Genomic DNA, 12,597 nt, shown 5'->3' with positions numbered 1-12,597 from the left:
TTGTCTAATGCAGTGAGTTTCACCATGGAGACTACTTGTGGTCTCTGCCCATTCCCCTATTCTTTAATGTTATAAGAAGAATTGTGGGGTTCAATTCACAGCATTAAACACAGCTATTTTTTGTGAAGAGTAAGTACTGTGGATTTCTGCTTATAGCTGCTGGTGGTTCCTAGGTGGATGGCTACAAATCAAACAGCTTCCCTTTTTACCACCTTTGCCTGCATAGCTCTGGCATGGGAACAACACCTGTTGGAATGATACCAAAACCTCTTAGAGTGCTCCATCTTCTTCTCTGCAGCTCAGTCCTACGCAAGCAGCATGGAAAGGGAAAGGCTGAGAAGCTGCCGCAAGAACAGTTAAGGTTGGAAAGAGACAGAATAAGGAAAGAGGACAAATTGATTCAGAGGGAAATAAGTACACACTTCTTTCTGATTCCCAGCACCCAGCTCGCACCTGCAACCAGACAAATGGGGGGGAAATCCAATGGGTTCCTTCTCATGATTTTCTTCTGGGTAGTATGCCACACGCTAAGAAATCAAAAAAGGTGAAAGCTCCATCCCAAGCTTAAAACACCCATTGGGATAATCAACTGACTCATCAGTTTCTTCCGCAATAGACACAAAAGGGAAAAAAGGGCTAATATATTCACACATCTTTGACTCCCCAGGTGTCCAGGTGTAGCTGGAACAATGGGGGGTGGAGGGGGTGCTTCAGTACAAGACTGAAATGATGCTTGAACTCATGTTTCTGGATCTAGAGTAAGATGTCTTGATCACTTTGCTACCATGTGACACATGCTAGGACATCCTGCAGTGATGGATAAGACAGGGAAAATGGACTCTAATCCTGACTTTGACGCTTGCTATGTGACCGTGGGCAAGCCATGCAAGTGCTCAGGTTCTCCATTTACAAAATGCAGACATGCTTATTTAATCACCCTTGTAAGGTGACAAGCTGGGATAAAAGGTGTTCTATCAGAGATAAGAGATTCCTGTTTTTGTCAAATATGTGCTTGTCTGGGATTCTCCAAGTGTATTACAGTTTTTGTTTTCAATTTAGGCATCAGAGGGCACATCTATATGTCCCCCTACGGCAATGTAGCGACGCGCTACATCACCATATGGCACGCTATGGCTACGTAGTAATCGTGTGGATCTATACATAATCACCGGCTATGTCGCCGTAGCTATAGTGCGCCGCTACAGCAGCAAAGCTGGTGAACCTCGGTGTGCGCCGCCCATACGCTGCAGTTCAGGTGGTTACTGCGCCATGTTTTACTACTTCTGCATATCAAGTACTAAAACACAGCGCAGTTACAACCTTACTGTATGGCAACATGGAGACATGCCCAGAATGTATGTAACATTTTTTCAAATTATCCTGAAAAGGTAATTGTCACCACTCTAAAATAAAGAAACAGCATCTGAAGGGGATGGGCAATTGAATAAATCATCAGTTTGCTTGTGTCCACACAAAGTATGAAATAGATGTCTTCATAAAGGTAAAAATACAGTACTCCAAAACGATACCCTACTGTGCAGAGTGGTCTGGAAAGAAACATTTTTTTTTTGTATATCCTTTATTTCACAACGCATATGCATGTATATACTGTCTATGTAAATCTGTCAAACAGAGCTAAAACATTAGGGTTAGAGCTTATTCTCTGCTAAATCAGCAAAAAATAATCTGGACAATTTTGTTAACTTTAATGGAGTTAGTTACTCAGTATTTTCACCAATATAACAGAAATTAGAATCAGGTCCCTCGTGTCTATACTGCAGCATCTTTATCACAGGTTTCTTGGGAGATGAAGCTTGTGAGTGTTCCAAATGAAGGCACATGTCATTCTAAAAAATGCAATTATAACAAAACTTAATGGAATTAATTACCAAGGAGTAGTGGTATGTGCCTCAGTGAATGCTATGAACAGAGGACCAATTCATTCACAGCAATATCATTATTTCCTGAATACGCCACTCAAGCAGGATGCACCATTTTTAGAAATGAAACACACATTGACCTGCATTTCTGTAATGTCAAGCATTCTGTAAACTGGTTCACAGTACCTCCAGTGCTTTAGAAACTGAGGGAAGGGGGTGAGGGGAGGCAGATGGAAAGGAAACTGTTCTCAAGTTGGGGCCAGCTTTTAGATATTTTGTTTCAAAGTGCAAGTGGTAGAGTACACCAAACAAGGCACATGGAGGCAGTCATTAAAAGACAATTACTGCCTTGGTGTTTCACTGATGACACAGATAGAATCAGCTTTCTTCTCAAGGATGAATGAATCAATGCATTGGTAGAACTCACACTCACAAAATCACTATTATTACACATGATGGAATGAAAACTATGGGTAAAAGAATGTATGATGGAAAAGTGTATTTCAAGGTTTTCCAAGTAAGATAATGGTAAAAAAAAAAAAAAAAAGCCAGCAAAAAATTATATATATAAAAAAAGAAAGCAAAAATCTGTAACTCTGATACACAATAAAGCTGATTAGATGGGTACAGAGTTATGCTTTGTCTTGACACAAGTGTTCAACCTCATTTTTCCTCTATTTTTTCAAATTGTATATAGAGAATTTGGCAGGTGTCTTCAAGGGCTCCTATGCTGAATCCTACGGAACTGGAATCAGCTCTGCTTATGAACTGGAATTCTACAGAATCCTACTGAACTGGAACTAGCTTTGCAAAATAATAGCCATGAATATAGCACTGGCTTTCAGGGAGGCTGCAGATAAACTGAGTAATATCTCCCAGTATCACTCCCTTTTCTGGCTGTCTAATTTAGAGGTCTGTAACTCACTACTTTACAACTGCTTTAATTCTGGAGAACTGCCCTTGAAAAATTCATTTCTGGCTTCCTTTGCCCATCATCCTGTGCCTCCTTTTCAAAATACACCCTCTTGTAGGTCAGCAGGAAAGCCTGCATTTGTGGTCAGGACCTAGAGATTATAAATTGCAAACTAGTACTGCAAATGGGTTGTTCCTGTTGATTTCTGGATTTTCTAGGACACAATAAATTGGTAATGAGGTATTTGTTTATATTCCAAATCTGTACTGAATTCATCAGTAATATTTACAAGTGCTGAACCTGAATATTGCTGAACAGCAAACGCCCCTCCTGAAATTACTGAGAGTAGCAGATGCTCAGCATCTCTCAGGATTAGGCCCAGATACAAGATAAATCGGGACCCTCTCTGAACACAAACATGCCTTACTGTTGAATCTTTCCTCTGAGGTGAAAGGAATTCATCTAAAGGTACACATATGCCTTTCCCAGGATCAGAACCATAGATGCTCCATTCAGAAGTGATTAACTTCCATTAAAAGTCGTTGCTATCCTTGATAATAAAATGCCTTACCTCAATGATACATGGTACCAATTGTGGGAGGCACAAAATGTTACTTAATATTATTTCTACAAATAGTCTCCCTGAAAGAGGCCTTGTTATTTATAATACCTTCATATATATAATTTTTATGTACGTTTCACACACAAAACACTTACTTCAATGGTCTTTTCTTAAGTCACAAAGTTAAAAAAGGTTCAAGACCACCAGACCACCCAGAAATCTAGTGTAATAATAATCAAGTACGTACACTTATTCCACTAGTCTATATGTGCTATGCATCCCCTTCTGTATCCAATCCACAGACAGTTCCCAGTTTATGAATCTATCTTCCTCTGTCTTAGGCTGTAGAGACTCGTGCTTTTTGTTCTGGAGATTAGTGGATCAATCTCTGTTGGATCCATCAAGATAGTGGCGATCCTATAATGGCAGCTAGTGTGGAATTGCATCATATAATGGCAGCTAGTCTGGAATATACTAGGCCTCAAATGGGCATCCTCTGTTCAGAAGCAGTATTCAATCTATTGTATTTGTAAAAGTATTTGTTTTGTGGCCCAGCCCACAGAGGATACTACTATGTTACAGAAACTGACTCTTAAATGCAAGATGTTGAGATTCTTGTTTCTAGCTCACATGGGCAATCCCTGGTGTTGACAGAGATGGTCATTTTTACAGAGATGATACATAAAGAACAATTTTGGTTTGGAAGCATTTGGTTTGAAGTTTCTAGGATATAGGATGAAAATTATACTTTGTGATAGGCTTAATTTCACTTTTTTTCTAATGAAAATTAATTTTTTTAAATTAAAAGGAAGCTCTTAGAGACTATTTATGTATACAGAAAAGATAAAAAAAAATTAGTCTCAGTTCCGTACTTAGTCTTTCTTTCTTCAGATTAATCTTGCTCCCCCATGTTTTGTGTTTGGCATGGTTTCACATAGTACTCTTATTGTGTACTTTCACATTGACTCTGTTCTTGTTAGAGTTTCATATATCTCACAGAGTTGGGATTACTCGAAGAATGGACTCCAGCACTATGACTGGTAGGAAAGGAATTAAATGCTGTGCTGATACAAGTGGATATGGTTTTGAGAAAGACCAAGCTCTCTCAGACCCTAAAATCAGCACTAAAATTGTTGCACAGCATAATTTAGCATGACCTAATCTAAAACCATCTGAAAGACTTTTGGGCAGATCCTCAGTTGTTGTAAATTGGCTCAGCTCTATTTGAGCCAATGGACCTATGAGAAATTTACACCAGCTGAGAAAATGGCCTGAAGTCATTACAGTGGAGTCCCCAGATACTGCTTTTAAAATCTGTTTTCTACCATGTAGGAAAGTACAATACATGCTGAGACCTTAAGGCAAATACATTACCAAGTCTACAGAATTTACACCTCTTCTCATTTGAAAAGTAAATAAGAGGGATTAGAGAAGCCTTTGCTTCTTTGCTTAAAATTTCTTTGACAACAAAGTTTCCTGAGGACTAGGACTATTACACACACACAAAAAGTAGAGTGACAAGCTTTGGAGACCAATTCTAGAGCAGTCAGTTTAGCATCAGTAGAGGGAAATAATTTTAGGGAAAAAAAGCCTACCAAACTCACAGTAGCTAGGAAATATTTTCAGAGGTACAATTTAATTGGAGACAGCCAGCATGGATTTAAAGGAGAGAAGGTTTGTTTTAACTAACGTGCTGGGGTCTTTTAAATATCACTGCCAGTATAGACATGAGGGACTCTGTGGACATTATATACAGCACTTAGATTTTCACAATGCATTTGATAAGGTACCACACACTGAGTTGTTGGATGAGGCGCAGAAGGAATGTTAAAACTACGGTTAAACCGAAAAGTGTCTCAAACACTGGAAATAAAGATGGCTGTAAATTGGAACTTCCTGAGCTCCAACTGAAATTACCATGGGTCCACCCACCTCAGTAGTGGATATTGAATCCTCTCTGGTTTTCTTTAAATATAAATTATGCAGGCTAGATTGTTACCTGGACTATCTTTCTGTGCAAATGAATGCAAGAAAACCCCCAAACCTATGGGGGTTTAGGAAGTGATACATGATACCACAGCTACTCACATACTTAGGGTTCAAAAGTGTGCAGGGAATAAGCAAAGATTGGGCTCCAACACACCCACTTATATAGTAGCCAGACTGGTTGAGCCACAGATAGGTGGAGGTCAAAAGCATACTTTTGGGAACAAGGAGGAAGCAGGGGAATGACTTCAACTCAGAAGTGTGTTTCTGAGCCAAGGCTTCCAAAGGCTTGATTTGGGTAAGTACAGCTCACTCTCGGCACTTTGCTCCAGGCTGTGCATGAAGTCAATCAGTCTAGTTTTCAATGCATTGATAAGAGTTTGCTAGTACTACCAAAATAGGACATACTAACAAATCACTAACAGCCATGAAACAATTATGTGCAGGGATTAACCAGATTTTGCTCTTCTGCTCTGCAACTGTGCAGGGGTAGAAGATGTAAGAAGGTCTGTCGTCTCAGAAAAGACAGGGAGATTGGGGCCAGTGCATAGAGAGGATAAAAGTGTGTTATTAGGAGACAACATGTTAGGGGGTCACACATGTTACTGTCTAATTACTGTTTCTAGCGAAAATGAAGAAGAAAGAACAGAGACAATGGTTCCACATCCAGTTGGGTAGGGACCAAATTAGAGAACCAACCCTCCAAAAAAGGTCTAGAGTAGGTAGAAGTGGGGAGAAGATATAACAGTTTATATTTAGCTTGGACAGGTATCATAGGTACCACAGCTGAGTGCTGATGGGGGATATCTGAAACCTAAAGATACTTGAAGTAGAGCTGTACTATAAAAGTCCTAGAGGCAAGTAAAAAACGACAGTAAATTAAATAGAAGCTTACAGTGTAACATGATGACAAAATTTTCTCACAACACATATGATATGAGGCTGTATATGCTGCAAGACTATAACAGACAAATGAATGGGAGCTGAGGATACAACAAGAGAATATAGATCTCAGGGACCCTGATGCTGTTCAGCGTGATGGTTATCTGCTGATATTACACCTAGTAATTCTGAATATTGGAGGTTTGGTTCTTTACTCACAATTTCATTACTTTGCACTAGATTAAACTTCGTCATCCTTGATCTATACAGAAGTTACACTTATCACATGGTAAGCACACAGAAAGTGCTCTAAAGCCATAACCAAACATGGAACACAGAGTGCTTTAAAATGGCAGATCCCACTCTAAGTTAACCCTGGATGGATGTGGTATTACACTAAAGCGCTTTATGTTAGAACACTTTGTTGAATGTCTGTAGCATGTCCCAACCTGAGTCAAGGTAGGTTGCATTCTGCCAGCATCCCAGGGGCCCTTTCCTGGGAGTCTTGCTAGCCCCAGATAGTGCTTGTGTGCTCCAGCACTGGCTCAGCCCTACCCCGGGGCTGTCACAGAATGGAGACAGAAAAGGCTCCATCTCCTCCTTGTGTGGCTGGGTCGGACTGGGGAAACAGAGCCTCCCTGTTTGGGGCTGTGCCACTTTTTGTTGCACAGAGAACTATGAAAGGGTGGTCTGGGGTGTACAGGACCTAGTGTAGCCCCAACCAAGACCCATACCCAAAGTCTGAGGGAGGAGGAAAATCCATGCAGCAGAGAGGGTCTGTTTCCCGGGCTGCAGCCAGGAGCTGTAGCTCATGGCTGCGTTGCTTTTTGCCATACTGGGAGCTCTGGTGGTGATGGTGGTGGTTGGCAGGGGGTGGGAAGAGGGGTGGAAGAGGAAATAGAACCTCTCTGCCACATGGATCTCTCCCCACCCAAAGCTTGCGGGCTTGGGTCTTAGTGGGGGCAGTTCAAGGTCTACATGGCAGAGACACCCCATTCCCCAGCTGCAGCCAAAAGCTACAGCTTGGGGCTGCGCCGCTTTTCGCTATGCCTGGAATTGGGAGTGGGGTCGGGGAAGGGGTGGAAACAGAGCCCGTGTGCCATGTGGTGCGGTTTGGAGTGGGGGGGGCCCATGAAGCAGAGAGGCTCTGTTACCCACCCCTCACTCCACAGCTGCTGGTGCTGACAGTGGTCAGCAGGGGGAAGGGGGTGGGGAGACCTGGAGAGAGGGCTGTGCTAGCTAATCAGGGGTGGACAGTTGCTCAACTGGGCTCAGCATTCTCCTGCAGCATTCTGGGAGGTGTGCGAGAGCACCCCCAACCAGATAGCGTCAGCCACTGCAGGTAGGCACCTAGTCCTCCCACCTCTGCCCCCACCAAATGGCGCATGTGTGTTCTGTTTGGTCTTGACCTAATCTAGATTGCTGTGAGTAAAGTGCTATACTTAGGGCGCTTCTGTCTTGGGTTTTTTTAACATCTGTACTTAGCCCATATGATCACATGAGAATGTGGAAGTTAGAATTTTAAGTTTGAATGTTAATGTTAATTAGACGGTTGTAAATATGGCATCACTATGCCTTTACAAAAGCAATTAACATAATTCTGCTTATATGTAATACTCTATTTATCAGGTCAACAATTTTCATCTTTCTCTTTTACTGTTCTTCAGCAGTGTGCTAGGAACTCAGGGCTCCACTTTCCTTCTACCAACCATTTCTCTTTAGCTACTTTCTTCAGATCCTTCCAGGCTGCAGAGACAAGTTATATTAGCTCTTTTTATTTGCTGATCACATCGAAATAGGCACTGAGTTCGTTCTGTACTACTTCATCAAAGGTGCAGACAGAAGTGACAAATTTTACCCAATCTGGCCACAGGAAGCATTTTATAGCTGTGACTAAACACAAGTACACGGCTGCAAACAGCTGTTTTGACCCCTCATTGCATGAGGTATCCAATAAAGATGCTACAAAATTTAGTGTTTTTTGTAATTTATGTCTGCGAGCTCCCTGCCGGTTGCTATTTTCAGAATGGGAGGGGGGGAAGGCAGGGGAGGAAGCTCAGTCTGGGGGGGCACAGGGTTCAGTCCCCTCTGGAGGACGGGGTGGGTGTACTGCAACTCTCGAGGTAGGGGAGGGCTCCAATTCATGCACCTGACCCTTCAGCACTAGCTGATGAGCCCGAAGAATGAACTCCCCTTGCTGCTTTTCTCCCACACCCATTCTGAAAACAGAAAGCATTAGCAGAGATCTCTGGCCATTGCTGTGGGAACCTGGCTACAGGCTCCCAACCTGCAGCTGGATTCCCCCCTGAAACCAACAGTGAACTTCTATTTGGTCTGGGGTAACACTGCAACCCAGACCACTTTGCAAAAAATGTTCTGAGTTACAGCTGGGAGCTGCATTTCTGTCTGCACCCCAAAAGATTGATTTCTTCATTTTCCTTTAGAAACACTGATGCAAACAATGCATTTATTTTTTTTTAGGGTTTTTGTCAGTAATACATGTTGATTTGTTAATAATCTACCTTTGGTCACCTCTTAGAAGCATTGTCCCACTTACTGACCTCTTGTTCCACGTACTTAAAAAAATTCATTCCATTTATTATAGCCTCCTATGCAATCTTCCTTCGCTCACCATTTTCTGATTTTCTTGCTTTCTTTTTGTGCTTTCAAAACTGCATATAAGCCATAAAGAGTTGCATTTTAATTGATTTGTCAGAGATAACTGAAAAATGGATTTATGACAATAGACTAAAGTCTCTTTTCTTGCATGGTCATTTAGCTATGTATGTACGTACATCTGTCAAGAACTGCTGTACAGGAATGCATGTGAAACACTGTAGTTATTGAATTACTTTAGCTTTAAAGAAAAGATTATTTTGTAATAATTATTTTGTAATAGTACTTTTGTAATGTTGTAATGTTGTTTGTTTGGTACTTTTGTAACGTGTCTGGATCAGCGGATTGTGCCACTGTAAAGTCATAAAAAACTTCAAGATTAGATATTTCTAGAGATAACTGAATTACTTTTAATCCCCGAGGTATAGTTCACTGCTGTGGCTATTCTGGCTTTGTGTTGGTGACCTCCTATATGCCTTAAAGCAGCCAAAAGAAAAATAAATATAAAAATGAGGAGGAACAAGGGGGTTTTATTATAAAGAGCCTTTTAGTCAAACAAAAAGTACTGCACTGTGATATGACACTGAAACTGAGATGAAAATGACATTTCTTGTCAGCCTATATGGCAGTTTTGAAGGCTGTCGGACAATCCTATGAAAATGATTTCTGTCTTATACAGTTTTCAATGGATATTGGCCCTAAATTTTCTTTTCAACTTCGGTGAATTCACAATGAAGAAATAAACCTCACATAATACTGTAGTAACATCCTCTCAAATCTTGTATTTTAACCCTGCAAGCTACTAGATCCTGTATAGGTTAGGAGTCTTGATATCATTTCTGCAGAACTGAGCAAAATGCTTCTCCAGAAACTGAACTTCAAAGTTCCACAAACAGCCACGATGCCCAACTCATGGCGCGCAGCATTATGAAGAGCCAGATGACTGAAATATAGCACAGTGCGACTCTATTGAACCCTTTATAGGTGTGATTGCTTTTAATGAAGTCCATTGTTTTCCTGCAAAGCAAAAAATCCTATTATATTGAAGATTTTTTTTGGTGGAGTAGGGAGGGTTATTTAATTTGGCATATCTTTTCTAAATGGAGCCTTCACCATCTGTTCTACTCTTTTATTACAAATACAGAAAGAACTTATCTCACTACCCTAGCACATAAAGCCTAAGATAGAAGTGAGTTAGAGACATGTGTGTTCTTCATGCACCTGGTATGTTTTCACACATTTCAAACACAGATGAGCAGGAAAATTTGTGTTTCCTGATGTAGTAGATTCTTTGATACAGTGCATTTCCACCCTCACAGCAAGATGAAATGAATGACCAGTGGCATGTATTATGATGATTATGGCTCAACTTCTGTCCTCGAGGATTAGATCTTTCTTGCTTTTACATTCTGTGATACCATCTTTCTCTAAATGAGAGAAAATGCATGCTTGCTTCTGTTCTTGATCAACCTACACTTCCTTCTGGTGCATATCATCAAGAATGCTACCTGTGGCGAAGATGGGAAGGACACTTGCGAACCCACTGAAGACCTCTGCCTTTCCCAAAAGTTGGCAAGTAACCTTCCTAAAGAGTGGCTGTAGCACTACCGTGATCCCCAAAGTAACACAAAGGGCAATGAATTAATTTGATAGCTCATTACACAAATAAATAAGTGCAGAGTGCTTCAGAATAAATGTAGAGAGCTTCATCTGGAAAGAAGTAACCACTGACATGAATATAGGTTAGGAGGAGATGTCCTGGCCAGCTTGATGGCTAAAAGGGACCTTGGGGTTATGGTTGATCACAGAATGAACATGAGCTGCCAGTGTGACGCTGTAGTCAACTTTGCTAATAGCATACTGGGATGTATTAGCTGATGCATCGCAAGCAGTGCTAAGGCAGTGATACTTCCTCTCTGCTCGGCATTAGTAAGACCCCAACTGGGGTACTGTGTCCAGTTCTGGGTGCTGCGCTTCAAAAAAGACGTGGAGAATCTTGAAAGGGTCCAGAGAAGGGCCACAGGAATGATTAAGGGCCTGGAGGACAAACCTTATGAGGAAAGACTAAGGGATCTGGGACTGTTCAGCTTGGGGAAGAGAAGACTGGAGGAGGTGGGGGGGCTGGAGACACACACGTCTTGGTGGTTGTCTATAAGTACATAAGGGGTGAATATTGGGAGCTGGGACAAAAAACTGTTCACAACCCCAGGGGAGGACAAGGAGAAACAGCCGCAAAGTGTTAAAGGATGGTTTCAGGTTGGATGCAAGAAAGAACTTCTTTACGGTAAAGGTGACCAGAATCTGAAATAGACTTCCCAAGGTGTGGTCCAACCTTGGAAGTCTTCAAGAAGAGACTGGAAAGCAGGGGGCTTGGACTCAATGATCTTTTGAGCCCCCTTCCAGCCCTTAATTTCTATGATTCCATAAAAGTAACTGCTGCTTCAAAATGTACCACATTGCATTTTCATTGTTTTTAGCAATAAATCTTTGCAGCAGGTAGGAAGGAAGGTATGAACAGCTGTCTCATATATTCCACACCCAAGACAGATTGTCAGCTGACCCCAATGTTAATTTATAGAGACAATTCAGGACCTACCAGTGTTGTAACCCCTCCCAAGAGCTGGCCAGGGACGGTGATTCTTCCAAAGGTTGCCCAGGTACCAGTCACTCTGATTCTCCACCAAGCCAAGAACCTGCTGGCCTGGAAGAAAGCAAAATACAAATAGATCATTAGACAAAAGACAGATAATTAACGGGAAAAAATACAAAATCTGGAGAGGGATGGGCAGTGGAAACAGAGCACAGCAGTTCTGACACTGCCTTCACTTCACATGGTAGGAAGGTAACTAATCACCTAAAAAACACATAGGACCATTATGGCACTACAAACTCATCACGGCTCATTTCCTTCTCTTGTCCCCTGGCTAGTTTGAGTAATTAAACGCTGTAGGAATCTTTGTCATGCTGACAAAAATATGTCACCTAGGCAAACTGAATGCCGCCTGATTGTGGAGTACCATTTTCAAGAATTCTTTCAATGAGAGGACAGGATTAGTAACATAATAGTCTGCTTACAGTCTGATGATGGTGATAATATAACTCAATAATGGGCCCAGGATAGCAAGTTATTTTCTTTAGCTAATCCCTGTTTGGTTCCAAAGAGTTTTTGTTCTCTCTGAAAGATCAACATAAGAAGTTTCTTTTATTCTAGGAAATGGCTGAATCTAAGGGGGAAAAAAGCAAGACTGATTTAACTAGAGAGAGTAATTTAAAACTCATTAAGTTAAATCAGTGTGCAATGCAGCATGGACACACTGAATTCAGTTTAAACCTGGCTCATGTTGGTTTAACTTAAATTGATTAATAATTTGCTTAAGCTAAAGTAAATACATTGATTGTAAACCAAAATAAGACTGTCCACATGGGCTTGTCTGACAATCAATTGAAAAATGAATTAAGTTATAGTAGTGCATTATTTGCATGTAGACAAAGCCTTCATTATCTATTCAGAGAAGTACTACATCTGACGGGAGTAAGAATAGTGACTGCAACTGCCCTTCTGTGATGGAGGAAAGAGGGAAAATTGCATTTGTACCCAGTTAAAAATGGTGATAGGGCTTCAATGGCTGATCTATTTCAATGAACTTGGGGTGGACAAAGTTTCAATGACTGATTTTGAAACTGGTTTTTTCACATCTTGAACAACAGGATTTAAAATCATGCTCTGAAAATAAAGATGGTTGTAAGGCTGAAGTTCG

At 41.1% G+C, this 12,597-nt stretch overlaps 1 protein-coding gene across 3 annotated transcripts in view; it reads right to left on the bottom strand.

The window, feature by feature from the left end:
* LARGE1 (LARGE xylosyl- and glucuronyltransferase 1) overlaps positions 1-12,597 on the bottom strand; it is a 438,357-nt gene that overhangs the window by 93,884 nt on the left and 331,876 nt on the right. For all 3 annotated transcript variants that reach the window (XR_016441840.1, XM_090043139.1, XM_090043138.1), the window contains exon 7: positions 11,436-11,540. Coding sequence is in view for 2 of the 3 variants with exons in the window: in XM_090043139.1 (XP_089899265.1) it covers positions 11,436-11,540 (105 nt within the window). In the remaining variant the exon portion in view is untranslated. The remainder of the gene's footprint in view (positions 1-11,435; positions 11,541-12,597) is intronic.

Source organism: Crocodylus siamensis, chromosome 4, assembly GCF_052110815.1.
Source record: "Crocodylus siamensis isolate JL-2025a chromosome 4, ASM5211081v1, whole genome shotgun sequence".
Classification (NCBI taxonomy): domain Eukaryota; kingdom Metazoa; phylum Chordata; order Crocodylia; family Crocodylidae; genus Crocodylus; species Crocodylus siamensis.
The sequence above is the reverse complement of the archived record's forward strand: the minus strand, read 5'-3'. Positions and strand labels throughout refer to the sequence as shown.